The following is a 23805-nucleotide window of genomic DNA, read 5'->3' as shown; positions in this document are numbered from 1 at the left end:
GCTGTGCCTATTCATACTCTGATTCTTCCCTCTCTCCTTAAAAGAATGACACAGAGATGATTTCCTGCAAGGACAGGAACGGTGATGAATTTTGTCACCATATCATGCTCTGTTGTGATCCACAGCCTAGCGGTTAGTGCAGTAGCCTGAGATCCAGGGGAACTGGATCTGAGTCCCACTGAAACTCCTTGCAACTCAAAAGCAAGTCACTTAACCTTCCATTGGCCCAGGTACAACAACTTATATTGAGAGCTCACTAGGGACAAAAAGTATCAGTGTCTTTTTTTCAACCATCAAGATACTCAAAATGATTCTTGAGTCTTCACACCATTGATGATGGGTAGAGCCTATAGTATCACAGAGAAGAGCACAACCCAAGAGAAGGAAGGACTTCTACTCACCCAGATTAAAGACAAAAGCATCTCGGAGGGATCCCAGCCCACAGCAGCCACCGCTGATCACCATCTTATGGTCTGAAATGGACAAAGCAGCATGGAAACTAGAAAGGGCACAGATACCAAAGACAGATCGTCAGAAATGGGCTCAACGGATTCATGGTCTGACCATTATCTGATCTTGTTTTCTCCTTTCCTGTCTGAATATTGTAATTCCAAACATGTTGTTTGTTTTTTTCACCATCATCTCGCATAAAGCTGAGGATTCCAAGTGCTGGTCTCTGAGTGCTGGACTCAGCACCTTCTACCTATAGTCAGGATTTTGTACCCTGAGCTGCAACACATTCATTGTGATTTGCTATTTAGATGCCCCGTTCTGGTCTCCCAAGTTCACCTGCAATTCCTGACAATCTCAAAATTTTCAGGATACCCACAATGAATTTGCATGAGAGGTATTTTGATGCAGTGGAGAAAATGCACGCTAATACATGCCGTACATATTCACTGTCAATATCCTGAAAATCTGACTGACCAGGACTGGGTTGAAAGCCACTGATCTAGACCAGATCTCAGCAAAATGAGCAATATTACATTACATTAGTGACTTTTATTCCACCTTAATCTTGCAGTTTTAGGTGGATTACAAGAGTAAGCTGGACATTTCCAGGAGAATTACAGGATACTAAGTACAAGACTGTGACTTATTCAGATATTTACAAGAGCAGGGAAAATTAGGTACGGCTTTAGTTTGTCTTGACAAATTTCCTAACTAGGGGGGTCTTTATTTCCCTTCAGAGAGTTTGTATTCAGGTGGTGTTATCAGTAAGTAGGCGAGGTGGTGGTCTAGTTTCGCTGCCTGAGTTACTAGTAGACCATTGTACATCTTCTTGCGCTATGTGCCTTTTATTAGGGGGTGAGTAAATGGAGACCGAGTTCTTCTTGGCCTGGTTGAGTTGTTTCTGGATAAGACGATCATTCAGGCAGGCAAAGGTAGCGCCATTCAGGGTTTTGAATAATAGTAAAATCTGAATATTTGTGCTTGCATTGGGAGCCAGTATGTGTCTAAGTATATGGTGGTGATGTGATCATATTTGCTTAGTGAATAGATCAGTCTGAGGGCCGTGTTTTGTACGATCTGTAATTGTTCCATCATGCTTGCAGGGCATGGTAGGTAAAGGATGTTGCAGTAGTCTAGAAGTCCCAGGACTAGGAGTCAGAATTGCTCCCTATTGTGTTGTTGGAAAGTCGGTCCATGTTCTCTCTGCTGCAATGGACTCTCCTTCTGTGGGATGTAATGTGACCTCATCCAGGAGGCTTGGGATGCCTTCAAAGGTGATCCTGGTGATTGTGATCTTGTTTTTTGAAGAATTCGGCCAGTTGAGTGGCTGAGGGGGGTGGTTTCCATTGGTGACCAGGCAGGGTTTGGTGTCGGTGAGTATCTTGAACTTCCACACCTACCTGTTTGGAGAAGGTGGCTTTCTGTTTCTCCTTTAGTTTTGCCTTGCATTGTTTGATCAGCCTTCTCCTTGCTGTTTTTGTGTGCTCCTGGCTCCTTTTACTCCAATCTCTTTCAAGTTGTCTGCATTGCCTTTTGAGTAGGAGTAGTTTGTTGATGAACCACTTGTCGGCTCACCTGCTGATTCGGTTCTTTATTTGTACTGGTGCCAGCTTGTCCAGGATTCCTTCACTTAGTGTGCGCCGTTGACGGTAGCGAGGTCTATTGGCTGTTAGGGCTACTGGGATTGGGAAGATGTTGTTCCTTTCCACTTTGGTAGGCGCAAGGTGAGCAGCAGGATAAGATATATTTGTTTTTCCATGGGAGACTTCATTGTGTTTGTTAGTGGGGGGAGGGGTTGTAGGGAGGAGCTATGGGCTTTGCTGTGGATGGTAACAAATAGTGCTAGATTGAGGGGGAGGGAGGCTGGGTCTCTTTTCTTTCAGGAAGAAAAAAATTCACAGGCTGCACATCTCTCAGGTTATTGTAAGGTGTCCATTCTTGGCTTCAGCATGAGGGCAAGAATCTTCAAATAAAGATGGCACCCTAGTCCATTACCCCCAAGAGAGAAGGGGCAGATGATGGAAGTGGAGAGAAGGGGGAGAGAGAAGAGGGCACATGATGGAAGTGGAGGGGAAGAGAGAGAAGAGGGCAGGTGATGGAAGTGGGGGGGAAAGAGAGAGAAGGGGCAGATGATGGAAGTGGGGAGAAGGGGCAGATGATGGAAGTGGGGAGAAGGGACAGATGATGGAAGTGGGGAGAAGGGACAGATGATGGAAGTGGGGAGAGAGAAGAGGGCAGATGATGGAAGTGGTGGAAAGAGAGAAGGGACAGATGATGGAAGTGGAGAGAAGAGGGCAGAGGATGGAAGGAGGTGATAAATAAAAGGAGGGCACATGATGGGGGAAAAGGATTGAGTTAGGGAAATACTAGAAGGGGTGAGGGAAAGAGGTGGCGAGCTGTAGGTAGATAGTAAAAAAGGAAATTGATGAGAAGGTAGTAAGAACGTAATCTAGATGGATGCAGAAAATAAATTGAAAAGGAAAATAAGGGAAGAAAGGGATTGCAGAAGAGAGGTGTGGGAGAGGGAAGGAGAGGAGAGAGATGCCAGACCAATGGGGGTGAAAGGAGAGATGGAAGGAGGAGGCATACAGTTTCTGGAAGAGTCATAGAAGGAGAGAAGATGCCATATAGGTGGAGAGAGATGGCAGACAGTGGATGGAAGGAAGAGAGTAACAAGATGAGGAAAGCAGAAACCAGAGAAGACAAAGGTAGAACAAAAATTTTCTATTTATTTGTTGCTTTAGGAGACATGTGTCACTGTTTCTGTGATGTTACATTGTATGCAGAGTCCAGCTTCTTGCTGGTTCAATTTTAACATTTGTCTATGTATTTCTATTTTATCCCCCCTTTTACAAAACTGTGGAGCGTTTTTTAGCGCCAGCCGTACTGGTAGCAGCTCTGATGCCCAGAATTCTATGAGCGTCAGAGCTGTTACCACCGTGGCTAAAATCCACACTAGTTTTGTAAAAGGGGGAGGGGTTAGTTTGTGATGACATATTCCATACTAGGCAAAGGTGTTTTCTGTGTTCTGTGTGTTCGAAAGACATGTTTTTCTGTTAGGATTGACTGCAGGATTGATCTGTACTAGTCTGGCTTGTTTAGTTTTACAATGGGTGTATTGATGTTGTACTGCTCACTGCAGTATGTAAGATGCTGCCTTTTCCTAGGAATTCATGTGTGACATGTGGATTGTTACTAAAAATCATGTTTTCATACAGTTGGAGGGGGGTGTCAAAAAATGATGGGCCCCGGTTGTCACATATGCTAGGTACGCCACTGCTCAAAACAATCCTGTACAAAAGCACATCATGGACATACTTTGAAAATTAAAGAGACAGGCCACTTACAAGAAAAAATGGACTATCTGAAGATTACTCATTCTTCGTAAAGGGGTGCGTTGACAGTTTTTTGAGTTTGTGTGTCTTGTAGGATCGATTCTTTTGCTGTAAGTGCAGCTGCTGTTTGTTGTCCCCCAGAAACTGCCTTGTCTACTGGTTCGACCATCCGGGCCCCCAAATGCGCCAAGTGCTGAACTGGTTCCCTTCCCTCTTCATCAATATGACCTCATTACTATGTCCCTCAAACTAAACAGGGCGCCCCCACTAGCTACGTCTATGCTTCTTGTATCCTTACATTTCTAGTAACAAGGATCCTTTCTCCCACCTTCTTGAATTACAGTCAATATTAGAATGCCTTTTACTGATCACATTCTGAAAATATTTAGTGAACTCTCTGCTTCTGAATCCCCAGCCATAAGAGTCCCATTGATTTGGTGGTGGCAACCCTGAATCATAAAGGTCTCAGCAATTTAATCTAATCTTCCATTTCTGGGTCGCTCTATGCCTATCTAGATTCAAGGCGACTTACAAATCAAGAAGTTGACATTAGGTTTAGGAGTTTCAACAATGAAATATAAAGTAAGCAGTATACTATGAGGTAGTTAGCGGAGATAGGAGATGTAGTAATCATTCAACAGAGGGGAACATTGAGCTGTCATTAGAATTACAGTACAGCAGTTTGAGTTAGATTCAGGTAGATTGGTGTGATTATGTTATGTAGAGTTTGGGGAGGGAGCTCTTGTGGTTTCTGGAAGGATGAAAGAGCATACTTGTTAAGTATCGATGGAGTATAGATCCCATGTGTCTATCCCATTTGGCCTTAAAATCAGGCACGCTGCTGGCCTCAATCACCTGTAGTGGAAGACTATTCCAGCGATCAACCACTCTTTCAGTGAAAAAGAATTTCCTGGTGTCACCTCGTAGTTTCCCGCCCCTGATTTTCAACAAGAGGGCATCCGTGGAAAATCAGGGGCGGGAAACTACGAGGTGACACCAGGAAATTCTTTTTCACTGAAAGAGTGGTTGATCGCTGGAATAGTCTTCCACTACAGGTGATTGAGACCAGCAGCGTGCCTGATTTTAAGGCCAAATGGGATCGGCACATGGGATCTATTCACAGGGCAAAGGTAGGGGAGGGACATTAAGGTGGGCAGACTAGATGGGCCGTGGGCCCTTATCTGCCGTCTATTTCTATGTTTCTATGAGTATATGTTCTCAAAAAGGAAAGTCTTCTGTCTCTTTTGAAATCTGGGGTAGTTATTAACCTAACACACGCTTGAAGGGCCTATTTGAAAGACTGAATAAGAGATTCATTTATGTTTTATTGTGAACATTCTTTTGTAAGCCACCAAATACACTGAGATTGTGTGGGTTATAAACATTTTAAATAAATAAATATCCCAGCTCTTACCAGCGGGGTGATGGTTTCCCAGAGCCAGCAGAGAGGGAGATGGGTCTGTATTCCATGAATCCTGGGACACAAGAAGAGTGTGCATTAATCTCTTGACTGGAACAGCTTAGCACACAACTCTTCCGAGACAAAATACAGCTGAAACAGACCCAGTAGCAGCTCCCAAACAGCAGAACCTGAAGGGTTAATCAGACGTGCTTACTAACCCATGGACCTGCCCACAACCTCCCTCACCCAAGTGTCAGGAACTTATATAACTCACCTTGAGCTACTACTGAAAAAAAAAGTATGAACCTAAGCATAAAAGTGAGGAGGTCTGGAGAAGTGGTGAAAAGAACATAGACCAGTTCTGCATGTGTCACCTTTTCTTCACCAACCCAAGATGGAGGATTCAGCTCAGTATAAAATTTGGTTTTATTCTTAAGTCAGCCACCAGATGGTGCTTGAGAGCACCTATCATCCCCTTCTTAGTTGAGCTCCCAAGCCTAAATGATACCTTTAGTGCTAAACAGAGGGCCCCTGTCTTCAGTGGCATAACAAGGGTATGGGAAACCCCTCCACCCCATGCCCTCTTCTCTGCTCCTTCCTCGCCCCCCTCACTTTCCCCCCCCCCCCGGCACCTCCGAATCTTTACCAATGCGAGCAGCTTCTCTGGCCGTGCCAGCGTTGACTTCCTCTCTGATGTCCTTCCTGGGCTCACAACCTGGAAGTGATTTCAAAGGGGAGCCAGACCGACATGAGCAGCAGGCCAGAGAAGTTGCTCGCGCTGGCAAAGTTTAAAGAGGTAAACGGGTGGGTGTGAGTGTGGCATGGGGGGCAGAGAGATGCTGGTGCCCCCACCAAGACAGCGCCTAGGGCTGCCCACCCCTCCCACACCACGCTCTGTCTGTCTTTCAGAAGAAAGGTGGTCAAGTGAGTAAAATGCCTGGCATTTGGGACTCCCTCTCTCCAAATGCATACTCCACTCACAGGCCGAGTCACCCGCTTGGCTCCTTGACAGCCTCACCCCACACTTGCTCACCAAGATCTAAGAGGTGGAGGTCGTTGAGGTATGCTGGGGTCCTTCGTCCCCCAAAAATGACAAGCTGATTCCTCAGCAGTGTGGCCGAGTGTCTGCAAGAAAGTAAAATACAGGCGAGCCCTTTAGAGAGGGAGATGAGATAAAATAACCCCAGTTATCTCAACAGCTCACCTCTATGTGTACCTCCATGACTAGAAGACAGTAAAGCCCATGATGAATGCCTTTTACACGGTGAAAATCACTTTATCCAGTGAAATCAGGCCTTTGTTATCCAAACTGTCCACGGATAAAGTTTCCATTCTGTTCAACACTGTGCATGTGGACAGCAGAAGTAAATCCAGAGTGAGGAAAGAGCTCACACGCCATTCAGATAAATTAGAACTGTGGGTGGGAAAATGATAGGCAGGGAAAGCAGGTGTAATTTCCACAAGGGAAAGAAGAAAAAAGCCTATGTGGACATTTGCTTTGATCATATGAGAAGATCCACAGAGCCTGCAACGAGGTGGCCAGTTCTGATTAATTGCGCCCCCTGGTGTCCATTTGCTACAGTGTGGAACGAGTTAGCACAGGTTGCTATCTGTTACTTCTAATGGGGTCTATTCATCAAAGAAACAGTAACGTATATTGCAAGCCGCACCACAGGAAAAGACCCTTATTTTGAAAGTGAACAGCAGTGTGCAATGGTGCTCCACACCATCCCCTCCACCTTAGGACTTGAGATGGGTCCTGGAGGCCTCACCCAAACCTTGGCAGTGGCTTATTTCCCTCCACGATGGGCTGGTACCAGATCTTGAAGTCGGGATTGAAAATGTAGAGGAGGTTGGTACAGGCACCAGCTTCAGATGCCATCCGTGGATAGAGCCCTCCAAAGACATACAGCTCCCGCTGGTAAACTGTAGCACTGTGATAGGCCAGGGTGGGCACCTTCCCCATAGCCTTCATGAGAAGGCAAGAGAAAAGAAGGGGTAAACAAGAAGGAATGCAAAGAGGATCATTTCCAGTCACCTTTAACCTTTAGCCTAGGCAGCCAACTAGGATTTCCAGATTTTATTGGACCTAACTGTGCTGTCAACTTTCATAAACCTCTCAAACAAAATAAATCTTGTGTTCACACCTCCCCCCCCCAAAAAAAAAAAAAATGCCCCACATATTTTGAAAAAATGCCAAGCTTTTACATTCCATATCCAGCATTTGCTATAGGGAGCTGAAATAAGAACATAAGAGCAGCTATACTGGGACAGAAGTTCCATCAAGCCCAGTATCCTGTTTCCAAAAATGGTCAACCCAAGTCCCTAGCAAGATCCCAAAGAGTAAAACAGAGTTTATGCTGCTTATCCTAGGAATAAGCACTGGATTTCCCCAAGCCATCTCAATAATGGCCTATGGACTTCTCTTTAAGGAAATTATCCAAACCTTTTTTAAACCCCGCTAAGCTAACAGATTTCATCATATTCTCAGCCAGTGAATTCCAGAGTTTAATTGCATGTTGCATGAATAAATATTTTCTCCAATTTGTTTTAAATCTACTACTTAGTAGCTTCATCGCATGCCCCCTAGTCCTAGTATTTTGGAAAGAGTGAACAAGCATTTCACATCTACCCTTTCCACTACACTCAATATTTTATAGACCTCTATCATATCACCCCATATTCTCCTGCTGTAGGGAAGGGGGGAGGGAGGGGCAATCATACTGCAGTCCCAGGCACGGGGTCCTGCTGAAATTCCAAGCACACTTTATTTTATGTATATGGAATTTATAGAACACTTTCATCAAATTAGTCATCAGAGCAGTTTACAATATTCTGTGAATATCAGCGACGCTTTAAGAACAGGGGAAATCCCGATAAGCTATCTTGTCTTCGTTTCCCTCCCTTTTTTGTTACTCTGGGAATGGGGTTTTCTTTTACTAAAATAATAAAGTATCTAGAAGTAATTCAAGAGATCTTGTCCCATTTGTTCTCATATTATGTGTACTATGTTTCCCCAAAAATAAGACTTACCCCAAAAATAAGCCCTAGTCCCAGGATTTGCTGGCAACTCTTCAACCCGCCCCCCCTACTGTGCAACCACACCCCTGCTGACCCTCCATCCTTCCCTCCCCGCCGACGTCGAGTAAGCCCTACCTTCATCCAAAGCAGCGTCGGGCCGGCAGCACTCTAAACAGGCTGCTTCGGCCTTGTCCATTGGAAATTACATCATCAGTAACGCAGCAGAGTGAAATCCCCGATGGACAAGGCAGAAGCAGCCTGTTTAGAGTGCTGCTGGCCCGACACTGCTTTGGATGAAGGTAGGGCTTACTCGTGGTTGGCGGGGAGGGAAGGATGGAGGGTCAGCAGGGGTTCAGCTGCGCGGTGGGGACGGGGAGGGGGGGTGCTTAAGGGTTCTGCAGTGCACGAGGGATGGAAGGGAGGGAGGAAAGATGTTGCACATGTGGGGGAAAGAAAGGAAAGAGGAAGAATCAGGGTGAAGGAGAGGAAGGGAGAGATGACCAATTAATGGAATATCTTGATCAATTCTCTCTTTTGCATGAATCTCAGTCAGGTTTCAGACCTTTGTTTAGTACGGAACAGTAACTGCAGCTATTTTGGACAATCTACGTTTTTTTGTTCATTAAGGGCCTCAATGCTTTGATCATGCAATTTGATATGAGTTCTGCATTTGATTTAGTGGACCATTAAAAATTGTTACAATGTTTAGATACTATTGGCATTAGAGGAGCGTGTTAGACTGGTTTTGGGGCCTCCTTATGTCTCGCACTTGATTATTCTGGAATTTGGAGTAATCCATCCCGTGTTCCGCAGGGCTTGCCGCTGTCCCCACTGCTTTTTAATGTTTAAATGTCATCTTTAGGTGCGCAGTTATCCCAGTTGGGGATAAAGGTATTTAGTTATGCAGATGATTTCACGATTATTATCCCATTTGCTACCTCTGTTTCTGAAATTATTCCTAAGTCAACAGAAGTATTGGATTTGATGGAGCAATGGATGATTGAATTCAGGTTGAAGCTTAACTCAGAAAAAAACAAAATTTTTCGTCGCTTCACCTCATTCGTTTGACACCAAAACATCATTGTGCATAAATAAATGTAATTATCCTGTTCAATCTACTGTTAAAATTTTGGTTGTAACATTAGACCAGGGATTAACAATGAAGGATCAAATAGATTCTTTGGTTAAAAAGGGTTTCTTCACTCTTTGGAAGCTCCGGACCATTAAGGCATATTTTGGTGTTTCATCATTTAGAGTTCTGGTGCAACTTAACTACTGCAACATTGCTTATTCAGCAATTTCTCAGAAACATATGCAATGATTGCGGATGGTGCAAAATACAGCGGTCAGGTTGATTTTTGGGTTAAAGAAATATGACCATTCGACACCCTTTTTTCGGGTGTTGCATTGGTTGCCAGTAGAGACGTGCATGAAATTTAAATTCAGTTGCTTTTGTTTTAAGGTTCTATTTGGTTTGCCTCCCAAATATATAAATGAACTGTTTTATTTACAACTACAGTGGTACCTTGGATTACAAGCATAATCCGTTCCAGGAGCATGCTCGTAATCCAAAATGCTCCTTTATCAAAGCGAGTTTCCCCATAGGAAATAATGGAAACTCGCTTTGATACGTTCCCACTCCCCCACCAAGGCCAGCAGCGCTGCTCCCCCCACAAGAACCAGCATTGCTCCCCCCCCCAAAGCATTGCTCCCCCCCCCCCCCGGAGCTTCCAAAGAGTGCGCATGCTCAAGGCCTGCGAGTTCACGTTCTCTCCGAGACCCGGCATGTCGGCCTCCTCTTCTGTGCTGGCCTTGAGCATGTGAACTTGCAGGCCTTGAGCATGCGCACATGCTCAAGGCCAGCACAGAAGAGGAGGCCGACATGCCGGTGCTACATTAAAGTAAGAAGAGGGCTCTGGGGGACTTCAGGTCGCGGCAGCGGGGTGCCCGATGGCGGTGGGGGGGTGCCCGATGATGGTGGGGGGGTGCCAGATCGTGGGGGGGGAGGGTGCTAGTTCACGGGGGTGAGGGCGCTCGCAAATCGAAGCGCGCTCAGTTTCCGAGGCGCCGATTTTGCGAATGTTTTGCTCGTCTTGCAAACCGATGCACTCGTAAACCGAGGTACCACTGTAATAGACATAAAAGAAGCTCACATTTGAATTTTGCTTTTCCACCTGTTAAAGGATGCATCTTCTCGCATATCAAGCAGCAGCATGGTGCAAAGATTTAGATCAGGGGTGCCCACACTTTTTGGGCTTGCGAGCTACTTTTAAAATGACCAAGTCAAAATGATCTACCAACAATAAAATTTAAAAAAAACACAACGCACACTGTACACATAGAATTGTTAATTATCATTCCTATTCCGGGTTTTTTTGAAAGAGGTCAAAGCAGATGACTCTATGCACTGTCACCTCAGTAACAACCATATAAAAACAGACAAATACCCACCCCCTCCCTTTTTACTAAACCACGATAGCAGTTTTTAGCACAGGGAGCTGCATTGAATGCCCAGCGCTGCTCTCGATGCTCATAGGCTCTCTGCGCTAAAAACCTCTATTGCGTTTTAGTAAAAGGGGACCATAGTGTACAATATAGACAGCAGATATAAATTCAGATAAATTTTGATCACTAAATTTAAAATAAAATCATTTTTCCTACCTTGTCTGGTGATTTCATGAGTCTCTGGTTGCACTTTCTTCTTCTGACTGTGCATCCAATCTTTCTTCCCTTCTTTTAGCCTGTATTCTTCCTCTCCTCCTGACCTCATTCCCCCCCCAACGTTTTCTTCCTCTCTCCCTGCTCTCTCTTTCTTTCTCTCTTCATGCCCCCTTTCTTTTTTTCTGTTTCTCTTCTTTCCTTCTGTCTCCCTGCCTGCCCTCTTTCAACCTCCCTACCCTCCCCAAAGCCACTGCCACTGCCGCTGCCATCGGATAACAGGCCCCCAAAGCTGCCTGCCAAGCTCTCCTTGCTTCGGGCCCACCAGCATTCCTCTTCCCGACGTCAATTTTGCCGTCGGAGAGGACGTTCCGCTGGCCAGAACTTCCTCTCCGACGGCAGAATTGACGTCGGGGAGAGGAAGGCTGATCGGCCCAAGATCGACCTATTGAGAGAAATGCTGCCGGGTCCTGCCTTTGAGGAAACAGAAAGTAGGCAGGACCTAGCAGCAAGAAGAGCTAATCACAAGCTTCACTGACCTGTCTCCCGCTTTAGCCCGCGAATGGGGGCTCTACCATGTGCGTGCCGGCTTCCCTTCTCTCCCCCCCCCCCCCCCTTTGAAACTTCCGGTTTCAAAGGGAAGAAAAGGGAAGCCGGTACAAGCACACGTTAGCCCCCGGAGCATAAATTCTCCAAGCCGTTTTTTTTTTTTTAAATGTTGAGCAGCGGAGGCAGCAGCAGAATTCAGGAGCAGGCCAGTCAGGAGGGGAAAAAAAAGAAGGGAAGAAGGGAACCCGCTCTGCGATTGACTGGGGTCACCTGAGCGAGCAACTTGTTGATCGCGATCGACGTGTTGGGCACCACTGATTTAGATCAACTGCTCCTTTCTACTGAAATCTATGGGGAATTTAGAAACATTTAAAAACACAGTTATTTTTGAAGTACTTAGATAGTTAATCTGTAAAATTTTATATTATGTAATTATTCATTTTTTTTAGGGTTTTAGCCATTGGTTCTTTACTCTCTAATCTTCTGCTTTTATTGTATTTTAAATGTATTTTAAATTATGTAAACCACATAGAACTTCACGGTTTTGCGGTATATAAATAAACTGTTATTATTATTATTATTATCATCATCATGTGCATACCCCCAAAATAAGACCTAGTGTGGTTTTTGGGCCCAAAATTAATATAAGACACTGTCTTATTTTCGGGGAAACACAGAAGTCCTTATGAAGAGCTCTTGTGATCTCCTCTTTGAATGGATCTGTAAAGCTTATTTGTATCCATGTTTACCTGAAGTGTTTTGTTGTGTGTTATTATTTTGGATTTTTATTAAAACTTCTAAGAATAAAAAAATCAAAAACGAACAACAGAGGAAACCCAAGACACAGATGTGAGACATCAACAACAACTATCCTTCCCTTCATTAAAAGGCATTTCCCATGCAGGAAAACTAGGGACCTCCCTCCCCTTCAGAATCACTGAGCTCTGGAACAACCTTACCTCCCCTCTTCGGAACCTGAGCTCTCTCCAACTCTTCCGCAAACATCTGAAAACCTGGCTATTCTCAAAAATGTAATACTTACTCCTTCTCTGGCTTACTAAGCCCTTCTAATATTCTTCTCACTTTATTCTTTAACCTTCATTGGAGTTCCTTTCTCTCCTAACTCTTGTAAACCGTGCCGAGCTCTACAATTGTGGAGAAGATGCGGTATACATACCTAAGGTTTAGTTTAGTTTAGTTTAGATAAGTAGAACTCAAGACAGTTCGCTCTCTCACCACTCCACATTTTGTCTGTACTGGTTTCAACCACTGGAAGAGGAAGAATTCCCTTCAAAACATCATAAGGACTGGGGTATCTCACCGGCTCCAGCGTCCACTTCCATGTCACTGTGTCCAGTGTGTACACATTGCTGAAGCACTTCCCATCGCATATTCCACCATAAACATATATGCGCTTGGCCTCAGGATCATAGGTGGCAGAGTGACCTCGGGAGCAAGGTGGTGTGGGGCCTGATGACTCTCTCTCCATTGGGAACCAAAAATCATCACCTGTGGATTGAAGGAAGAACTGGGATACATGAAGTCCTATTACAAAGTGAACAGAAATGTACAATGATTTCTACTATTCCACCAGGAAAATGCAGAACTATCAGCCTCAGCAACATGATCCAGAACAGAGGTGCAATGTTACTGTCCATTGCTATCAGCACATCAAAAGATAAGGTTCTTATCTCAATAATCTTCTTTCCTGTAGACAGGTTTAGAGGTCCTGAATAGCTGGGCAGTTACCCTCAAAACTGCGTTTTTGCAGAAGACATCAATTATTTTCTTTGGCTCCACCTCCTTCTCCAGTGGGCTGTGCTTTAATCCTTCAGTTTGTACCAAAGCAATCGAATAGCATTAGATAACCAAAATACACAAAAAGGAGGAGGTACATACGGGGAAACTCCCCAAATACAATACTGTTCTGCTCTGTACCGTATTTTCACGCATATAACGCGCGCGTTATACACGATTTTACAAACCGTGCATAACCATGCGCGTTATACGTGTGAGCACGTTTTACAACTTTTTTTTTCAATCCGATCGGCATCCCCCTGCGAACCGGCATCCTTCCCCCTGCTCGCGTCACCCCCCCCTCACCCGTGATCCTACATCCCCCCCAGCACCGCAAAACATCTTGCCCGATTGGTCACCAGCACCAGCACCGATGCACAGGACGTGCCAGTGCCCGAAGATCCTCCCTCGTTGATTTGGGCTGGGCTGGGCTGGGCTGGGCGGTGCGGTGCGGGAGAGATCCTCCTTCTTCCTGCGCCGGGCTGGACTAGGCTTTGAGCATTTGCGCATGCTCAAAGCCTTCTGGTCTCTCAGAGAGAGCGAGACTAGAAGGCTTTGAGCATGCGCAAATGCTCAAAGCCTAGTCCAGCCCGGCGCAGGAAGGAGGAGGATCTCTCCCGCACCGCACTGCCCAGCCCAGCCCAGCCCAGCCCAAACCAACGAGGGAGGATCTTCGGGCACTGGCACTGGCACGTCCTGTGCATTGGTGCTGGTGCCGGTGCCCAATCGGGTAAGATGTTTTGCGGTGCTGGGGGAGATGTAGGATCGCGGGAGAGGGGGGGGTGACGCGAGCGGGGGGATGCCGATCGGATTGAAAAAAAAAAGTTGTAAAACGCGGGTAAGCGAGCGGGGGGGAGGATGCCAGTTCGGAGTAGGCGGGAGGAGGTTTTAGCATGCGCGGTATACGCATGTGCGCGCTATATTAAATTTTTTTTTACATAGATTTGTGTTCCCCGCGCGCTATACCCGTGTGCGCGTTTTACACAGGTGTGCGGTATATGGGTGAAAATACGGTAAATAGCATACATAAAACATTCTTTTTAGCTCCTCTGCTGACTCTCTGTCAATCTATTGGGTTTACAGCGTTCGCTTACGCGGATGATCTTCAATTCCTGCTTCCATTAGACAGAGGAATTCCAAAATATCAATAAGAAATTAAGTACAATCTCTGACTGGCTTGATGAAAATAAATTAGTAATGAATATAGATAAAATAAAAATAATACACTTCCCTTGGAAAGAAGAACTGAAACTCACCGCTTCAATTAACATAAATAATATCCAATTGCAGGAAGTCACTAAGATTAGAGTTCTAGGGGTTATTCTGGATCAAAAATTGACATATCATAATCAGATTAGTGCAGTAGTAAGAGGTTACGAATGATTAGATCAATCGTCCCCTTTTTGGACTCATCATCACTGAATATCCTTGTACATTTGATGATCATTTCAAAATTAGACTATTGCAACTTGCTCTATAAAGGAGCAGCTCTTAAAGAAATCCGTCGATTACAACTAATTCAAAACACCTCAATTAAGATTATAACGAATAGGAAAAAATTTGATCATGTGACACTTCTTCTTAAAGAAGCTCATTGACTTCCAATTGTTCACAGAATCTCCTACAAATTAGTAATATTAACATTCAATATATTAACAACTAAAGTTTCATCATTTTTAGAAAGGTACATTATTCCATATATTCCTACTAGAAGTTTGAGATCAGAGGACAAAAACCTTCTAGTAATTCCACCACTTAGTATCTTAAATAATAAAATGCTAGCCGCGCATGCGCACTTGCCTCGCGTGGTCCCTGATCCCTTTTCTGTCGGGATATGGCAAGACAAGTGCGCATGCGCGCTTATTATGTCACTGACGGAGAACAGCGAATGCAGGAAGCGGAGTGGCCAGGTAAACAAAAAAAAAAAACAACTGAGCGAGCCGGGCCGCTGCAAAAGCGCGGGAGACCTGGCCCGGGCTGCGGACGGGTAAGGAGCTGGGCCAGTGAGCCTTCCCTGCGGCTGAAATGGAGCCTCTTCCCACCCTCCGCGACAGACCACAGGAGTCCGAGTCCTTTTCCACTCACCCCCCTTCCCGCGGACCCGACTACCTTGGCGATTCAAGCAGCGTGTGCACCAGTCTTCACATGCTGCTTCGGACCCTTCTACTTCCCTGATTTGCTCTGCCGCGTCTCTGATGATGTCATCAGGGACGTGCCAGAGTAAATCAGGGCAGTAGAAGGACCCGAAGCAGCATGTGAAGACTGCTGCACACGCTGCTTGAATCGCCGGGTAGGTAGTCAGGTCTGTGGGAAGGGAAGGGGGGGGCGCAAGGACTCTGGGGAGAATGGCAGACACCGGCCCTGTACTAACTCCCGTGGACAGGGGGAGCAGGAAGGGGTGCTGATGGACAGGGGAGGGAAATGAAGGGAGGCCTATTGCTGGACAGAGGGAGCAGGAAGAGGTGATGATGGACAAGGGGGGGAAAGGAAGGGAGGCTTATTGCTTGACAGGGGGAACAGGAAGAGGTGCTGATGGACAGGGGGGGGGGGAATAAAGGGAGGCCTATTGCTGGACAGAGGGAGCAGGAAGAGGTGATGATGGACGGGGGGGAAGGAAGGGAGGCTTATTGCTTGACAGGGGGAACAGGAAGAGGTGCTGATGGACAGGGGGGGAAAATGAAGGGAGGCCTATTGCTGGACAGGGGGAGCAGGAAGAGGTGCTGATGGACAGGGGGGAAATGAAGGGAGACCTACTGCTGGACAGGGGGAGCAGGAAGAGGTGCTGATGGGCAGGGGGGGAAATGAAGGGAGGCCTACTGCTGGACAGAGGGAGCAGGAAGAGGTGATGATGGACGGGGGGAAAGGAATGGAGGCCTATTGTTGGACAGGGGGAGCAGGAAGAGGTGCTGATGGACACGGGGGGGGGGGAATGAAGGGAGGCCTACTGCTGGACATGGGGAGCAAGAAGAGGTGCTGATGGTCAGGGGGGAGGTAAAACAAAGGGAGAAGGGCTGCTGCTGGATAAGGGGAGCAGTGAAGGGGTGGTGGTGGATACAGGGGAGGTAAAAATAAGGGAGAATGGACAGGAAAAAGCGGCTAAGGAGACAGAGAGAGAAAGAAATAAAGACAGACACACATATATTCTAGCACCCGTTAATGTAACGGGCTATAAAGCTAGTAATAAATACAAGACAAGATACGATCTTTGCGGTTTCAGCGCCCAGAATATGGAATTCCTTACCAGCATTTATTAAGGAAGAAAAATCACTAAGTAAATTTAAAGGACTGTTAAAATGCTGGTTATACAAGGATGCTTTTGAGACCTAATTACTGAAGTCTCTATTGATCCCATTCGTTGCTTAAACTCACTTGTCCTCTGTCTTAGGCTCTGAGAAACTGAATTAAAAATTTTAATAAAAAGTTCTTCATTTTCATCAGTACTTTAAAAATTTCTTACCCTCCGTTTGTATTTTCCTTTCATGTGTCCTTTACTTCTCCCTACGTCCCTTATGTATTGGTCCGTCAGGTCCGTCTGTGTTGGTTTTAGTTAATAATTAAGACCCTGTTTTAATTGTAAATCGCTCTGAATTAATGATATTGCGATACATCAAAATTTTAATAAAACTTGATTCAAACTTGAAATAAGGTAGACCAAACAAGCCACCTACCTGAGTGCAACCTGCACTAAAAGTTAAAGATTTGTTACCCATACTTGTTAGACTCCTGAACTGAGGAAGTCTCCTCACTTGATAGTGAAAGGACTGAGGCAGACAGACATCTCTACTGCATTACTCTTCTTGATATCCCAAGGAGGCAAAGTAAACCAGCAGACAGACATTATCAAGGCAAGAACCTCAAAACATACCATGGTCCCTAAAACAGCTCCAGACGCTTTAGTGTGTCAGGGGTTTAACGGCTGATTATCAGAACAGTTCACCGAGCATTAATGTTAAAATGGTAGTAAACTGAGCACTCCAGACGATTCTCTACCATCGTCAGGTGACTCCATAACCTCGTTATGCCACATTTGCATGCAAAATTTTCCGGCAGGATCTGAGCTGGCATAGTCTTACTTTCCAGTCAGTGTCTGACTCCTCCCTGCAAATTAAAAAAAATAAGATCCCTGATTCCTCCCTCCCACTGCCCCCCCCCCCCCAGGGCTGTTCATTGCCAATGATGCCAGTGTCCCCCGCACCCTCTACACCTTTAAATTGAAGGACAGCAGAAGGGATGTCCACTCCTTCCTGCCACCAGGATTCCCTGCCCCCCCCCCCCCGACACTCCACACACTTTTAAACTGAAGGATGCCAGGAGTAATGCCCACTCCCTCCTCAGTCAGTGTCCCACCTCCCCTCCTCCCCTCGCCCTGCACCTTTAAGATGAAGGCCGGTGGAAGGGATTGCTTAATTGTGTTAAGAGACATTCATTCATATGCTTGCTTCTTTGGGCTGCCAGCCACACCTGTGAAGGTGGGCTGAGACCCCCAGCACTATAGCTCTTAGTATGTCGATGGGGTCAGGAAACCGTGTAGCCGGCCACACTCCGGCCCTCAGAACCAACTTGGGGTCACATAGCCTGTGCTCAAGCCTCAGACAAAATCTGGGGCAAGCTGTGCTATAAAGAGAACAGACCCCAAATGACCTCAACCATTGGAACAGGCTGAGAACAGAGACACCTGCTAGCTACAGAGTCCTATGCCGAGGGTCTGTTTCTTCTCACAGTCAGAGCTGGCCCAGGAGCACCAAGAACCTCTTCAGCACTGAAAGCCTCAAGATCTGGGAACAAAAAGCCAAAGCAGATCAGATACTTTCTGAACATGCTTGCAGAAGGGAAAAACTGAGGATTATAGCACAGTCCACTGGGGAAGGAAGTGGCGCACACGGTTTGAGAGCACATACCCAGCTTTCAGGACCTCTACACCTGTTGCACTGGAATCATTACTTAAATCTCATCCAGACCCACCAGGATAGAGATGGCAAAAAGCAAATGGAGCCCTCCTGTACCAGCACTGCCCTATCTCCAAGAGTCGCCACTCTCCGCTCATGTGCTCTGCAACGGGCTGATCTCCCTCCCCTCTCATGTTCTTACCTATTTCCAATTTCCATAAGGAATCTTCACAGGGCTGTTGATTGGCTCCTTCTCCACCTATCAGGACAGCCGTTTCTGGGTCGCTGAGGCACATGGCATGAAACCAGCGTGGGCTTGGACAAACTAAATATTGGAACAACACAAAGGTCACTAAAGGTTTGTAGAGATAGGGAAACACTTTCCAAGTCACACCCATTTCCCTACAACTGAGCAAAACCAAAATTAGCTGCTCAGTTCAGCAGGAACAGAAAATAGCCCCCTCCAGAGCCCACCTCCTGGCACAGTCCCCTTTCCAATCCACCACCCTGGTGGCAGCTCCCTTCCCGAGCCCACTCCATCGGTGGCCCCCTTCTGGGCCTACATTGTCATTGGTGGGTACTGGGTGCAGGACCATCCCCACTCACTCCCGTGCATAGCCGGATCCAGTCAAAATGGCTTTGAGACTTCCACTGTCAGTATCACGAGGCTGCCTTGGGAAGTCTCAGGCACGAGAGGGATTTGCTTGTACCCCTGAAGCAACCAGTAGACCACCAGGGCTCAAGCTAGACCTAGGGATGGCCTAGTTACAGGTGATCGAGTGGGATAGGGGGTGCGGGGCAGAGATTTTGGCATTTTTGGATAAATCCCAAAGCTGGATCATAGCGCCGAACCCAAAACAAATTCAGTTGGCCTCTAGGCCCAGCCCCTCCCCCTCATCTTCCTATGTTGTAATATTGTGTTAATTATGCTAGTTACAAAAAAAAAATCACACACATAATACATAAAATGAACAAACACAGGACCTGAAAGCATCAATTAAAACATATGAGGGTAAATCAAAAATTAAGGGCTTTAATGGAAGTAACTATCATTTTTCCACATAGACCTCAAGCAAGATGACGCATTGGTTGTATCGTTCAACTAGCTTCTATATTCCTACAGAGAAGTTTTTCGGCTGCTCCCAAAGTCAGGTGAGCTCCGCTTCCTTTACTTCCTCACGCTTTGTCTTTTGCTCTCTGGGTCTCATCGCCGGTGACAATTCTCTCCAGAATACTCAGATCTTCTTCAGGAACTGGGTGGCAACCTCCACACGCTGTTGCTTGCGCAGATCAGTAAGCCGTTTGGGAACCCATCATGCGCAGACCTTCTTGTATCCCAAATCATCATTCGTTATGGCAAATGCCGATATCCAAATTGGCAGCCAATTGGTCTTGTCAATGTGCCTTTCTACCCCTTCATAACCCTCTCGTTGATCATGGTGCTGAATTAATATCCGATGGTTTCACTCCCTCTGCCCAAAGAAAGCGCAATCTTGCATTGGAGTGTCCATGTTTTTGCTGCGCTCCGCGTGATACGCATGCATATGCTGCATTTCACTAGCTCTTTTCCTGTTATCGCATAATTTAACAATTGCCTTTAATTTTTGATTTTCCCCGTATTATTAAAATACAGATTCCACACTGCCATGCTTTGAAACCAGTGGTACATAAACTCTGCATTAAATTAAATATGTGATAAATCGGGGGGGGAGGGAGGCATAAGTCCTGCTCAAAAGAGACAAGCCAGGGGCTGATCCTTCTCGAGACAGTTGCCAGCAGTTCCCTTTGGACTGCACTGACGTGACCAAGTGCTTGCTGCTGCTGCAGAGTCCATGCCAACTATAATATATGTCTCCTCCTACTCTTGGCTGCATAATCAGCAGGAAATCTTAGGCAACTGCCTATATCAACTATCTTCTGGTGCCCCATACCATGCAGCTGCTTCTCATGTGTATCCACCTCTGAAAAGAAAGAAAGAAAGAAAGAAACGCTAGGGTGTGAGTTAGCCATCACTGCTCATGCCACAGCAAGCTCCCCCTTTACCCCCCCTGCCCTCCCCCATCTTGTGGCAAGCCTGGAACAAACTGCCTGACTCAATACTTCAGGCTCCATCTCTGGCAGCTTTTAATTCCAAACTCCAACCCACCTGCTAAACACCAATATCTGTTTTCTCATTTCCTCAGTAATTCCTCCACCTGAGAGCATTGTGTACTGATGCACTTTCTTGTCCAGATTGTAAGCTCTTTTGAGCAGGGACTGTCTCATGTTCTGATGTACAGCACTGCATAGATTTAGTTGTGCTATAGAAATAATTAGTAGCATCAAGCTCTCCCCTTCACTCCTCTTTATAGCAAGCTTCCCTCTTCACCCCCTCTCCCCCCTCATTCTGCAACAAGCCCCCCTTATCTCATACCAACCTATCTTGATTCTGTATATGCAGACACGCCCCGAACTCCCTGCACCTTCTGGGGGTACCTGGCAGCCCTGAGTTCTCTGTGGATCCCTTGATGTCAAAGTGCAGCTTCCGAGGTTTTCTCTTCAGAGGAGGGCTCTGCTTCCAGCTTTTCCTCCTAGCAGGTTCAGCCCTGCCTTGGCCCACCTCAACGTCTTCAGGAACAGAGGGGACAGCAGGGTCTTTAGCCTTCACTCCCACTTTTGGAGGCTGCTTGGTGATGTCCAAACTCTGGACTTTCTCCTGCTACAGAAAAATAAAAAAAAAACTTAGGCTTACCACATACCTGAATTGGAAATCTCTCCAGAGTCTGTCAAAGGGGAAAACACCCTCCAGGGATTCAAGACAAAGTTAGACAAGTTCCTGCTGAACCAGAACGTACGCAGGTAAGGCTAGACTCATTTAAGAGCACTAGTCTTTGGCCTGAGGGCCGCTGCATGAGTAGACTGCTGGGCAGGATGGACCACTGGTCTGACCCAGCAGCGGCAATTCTTATGTTCCGTTATTTTGCTGTATGAACGGGTTTTTTTTTTTTTTTTTTGGGGGGGGGGGGTAAAGTCTAGAAATGTTTGAATTTTATTTTACTTGTGATGCCCTCCAGGCTACCAGGCCCTAACCTGCTCACATACCTCTGGGAAAGGAGGCGGAGTGACTACCATCATCAAGACCTGATAAACTCTATCAACATTCCCTCCCTAGAAGCTCTTGCGTTCACCATAGGCCACAAACACAAAATCGCCCACATACTCCTCTACAGAGCCTCCAACTCCCCAGCAGATACCTTAGAGACCCTCCTCGAATTCATCACCGAATTGTCCATCTCCCACAAACACGTGACCATCCTGGGAGATTTCAATTTCACAGACTACCCCAACACCTCAGGACAAAGACAGTTTCTTTTCCTCCCTCACCGACCTGGGATTTCATCAAGCTATAACCACCCCTACACCCTCAGAGGCCCAACTGCAGAGCCCCAACAAACCATCTACACCACCACACCTGTCCCATGGTCAGACCACCACCTCATTGAATTCCAACTCCCACTCGAAACTACCCTAGCCCCGTGTAAAGACCCTACTCCTCCACCCTACACCAACTCCCTAACTCAGTCAGCCCTCCAGCCATGGCCGCAGGCATTCGCACCCTAAACGATACCTGCACCCAACATCCCCACTCCATCGACCTAGCAGCCTCCACGTGGCACTCCAACATCCAATCCCTCTAGAACAGCCTTGCCCAGACAAAAGCAACTCGAATAACCACCAATAAAACACCTGCTCCCTGGTACACCAGTGACCTCCGATCCATAAAATGATCCCTGAGGAAAGCAGAAAGAAATTGGATCAAACACCCAAATTCAGAAACCAAGGCCCACTAGAATATCTGTGGTAACCATCACCTACAAAACTGCCATCCTAGAAGCGAAGAAAGCCTACTACTCTCGCCTCCTACAACTAGCCCCTGCTAGATCCAAACAACTGTTCACCCTCACAAACCAACTCTTCACCAACGCCCAAGGAAAAAGCCACAACAACCAAACAGAACTTGATAGCGAGACTCTCTCGAACTTCTTCCAGTCCAAAGTACAAACCATCCGCGATAATCTAGACACCAACACCAACCCCACTCCTACACACCCCCAGCCTATCCCAAATACCCCATCCTCCACCACTCTCATAGAAACATAGAAATAGATGGCAGATAAGGGCCATGGCCCATCTAGTCTGCCCACCCCAATGACCCTCCCCTACCTTTCTCTGTGAATAGGTCCCACGTGTCTATCCCATTTGGCCTTAAAATCAGGCACGCTGCAGGCCTCAATAACCTGAAGTGGAAGACTATTCCAGTGATCAACCACCCTTTCAGTGAAAAAGAATTTCCTGGTGTCCCCATGCAGTTTCCCGCCCCTGATTTTCCACGGATGCCCCCTTGTTGCCACGGGACCCTTGAAAAAGAAGATATCTTCTTCCACCTCGATGCGGCCCATGAGATACTTGAATGTCTCGATCATGTCACACCTCTCTCTGCGTTCCTCGAGTGAATACAGCTGCAACTTATCCAGCCGTTCCTCGTACGGGAGTCCCAAGACCATCCGGTGGCCATTCTCTGGACCGACTCCAGTCTCAGCACATCCTTACGGTAATGCGGCCTCCAGAATTGCACACAGTATTCCAGGTGGGGCCTCACCATGGATCTATACAATGACATAATGACTTCAGACTTACGGCTGACGAAACTCCTGCGTATGCAACCTATGATTTGCCTTGCCTTGGATGAAGCTTGCTCCACTTGATTGGCAGTCTTCATGTTCTCACTGACGATCACCCCTAAGTCTCATTCTGCTTCAGTTCCTGTTAGGATCTCGCCATTAAGGGTGTAAGTCTTGCATGGATTTTGGCTGCCCAGGTGCATGACTTTGCATTTTTTGGCATTGAAGCTGAGTTGCCAGGACCTAGACCAGCGCTCCAGTAGGAGCAGGTTGTGCATCATGTTGTCGGACATTGAATTTATGTCTGTTGTGCTTTTGCCCACTACATTGCATAGTTTGGCGTCATCGGCGAATAATGTTATTTTACCTCGCAGCCCTTCTGCCAAGTCTCTTATAAAGATGTTGAATAGGATTGGGCCCAGGACCGAGCCCTGCGGCACTCCACTGATTACTTCCGTCATTTCAGAGGGGGTGCCGTTCACCACTACCCTCTGAAGCTTACCTCCAAGCCAGTTCCCAACCCATTTTTGTCAATGTGTCACCTAATCCTCAAACAATGTACCAGAATACCAAGTTCTTGAGTAAGGAGCACTAATGGACTTAAACTAAACCAGGGAGATAACACTGAGCCCTAGAGTACTCCACACGAAAGTACAGTTGCAAAGTAGAGTCACTAGAGTTGATCCGAAAGGACCTGAATCAATCCAAACTGATGCCCTTAAATTCAAGCTCTTCCAAATATGAAAGCCATCAATTATGGTCTATGAGGGTGAAAGCTGCAGACACAACATTCAAATATTCATAAATATAAGTTACCACAGATATTAAGGTCGTTTGGGCATTATGTAAATGACAGTACTTGTTTATTTCAACCAAGTCTTTAAGCTGATCTAAGACTGCCTTCTCAGTGAATTTTGATCAAGGTTCTATACTGTCGCCTCTCCTGTTCAATATTTTTCTTTCTCCATTACTGAGCATCTGTCAGTCAATTGATTTTACTTCTTTCTCTTACGCGCACAATATTCAACTTATCCATCCTCTTG

The 23805-nt window shown here is 46.3% G+C and overlaps 1 protein-coding gene across 4 annotated transcripts in view; it reads right to left on the bottom strand.

Annotated features, from left to right (window-relative positions):
• LOC117363996 (rab9 effector protein with kelch motifs-like) overlaps positions 1-23805 on the bottom strand; it is a 40800-nt gene that overhangs the window by 2396 nt on the left and 14599 nt on the right. For 2 of the 4 annotated variants that reach the window (XM_033952679.1, XM_033952681.1), the window contains exons 5-12: positions 20577-20799; positions 20033-20062; positions 18304-18426; positions 12740-12927; positions 6963-7159; positions 6224-6315; positions 5203-5263; positions 402-499 (exon numbers count right to left, since the gene is read on the bottom strand). In XM_033952679.1, coding sequence (XP_033808570.1) covers positions 402-499; positions 5203-5263; positions 6224-6315; positions 6963-7159; positions 12740-12927; positions 18304-18426; positions 20033-20062; positions 20577-20799 — 1012 coding nt within the window. Of the gene's footprint in view, positions 1-401; positions 500-5202; positions 5264-6223; positions 6316-6962; positions 7160-12739; positions 12928-18303; positions 18427-20032; positions 20063-20576; positions 20800-23805 lie in introns of those variants that run through there. The other 2 variants (XM_033952680.1, XM_033952682.1) reach the window with 2 other exon arrangements.

The sequence above is a fragment of the Geotrypetes seraphini genome, chromosome 7, assembly GCF_902459505.1.
Source record: "Geotrypetes seraphini chromosome 7, aGeoSer1.1, whole genome shotgun sequence".
NCBI lineage: Eukaryota > Metazoa > Chordata > Amphibia > Gymnophiona > Dermophiidae > Geotrypetes > Geotrypetes seraphini.
The sequence above is the reverse complement of the archived record's forward strand: the minus strand, read 5'-3'. Positions and strand labels throughout refer to the sequence as shown.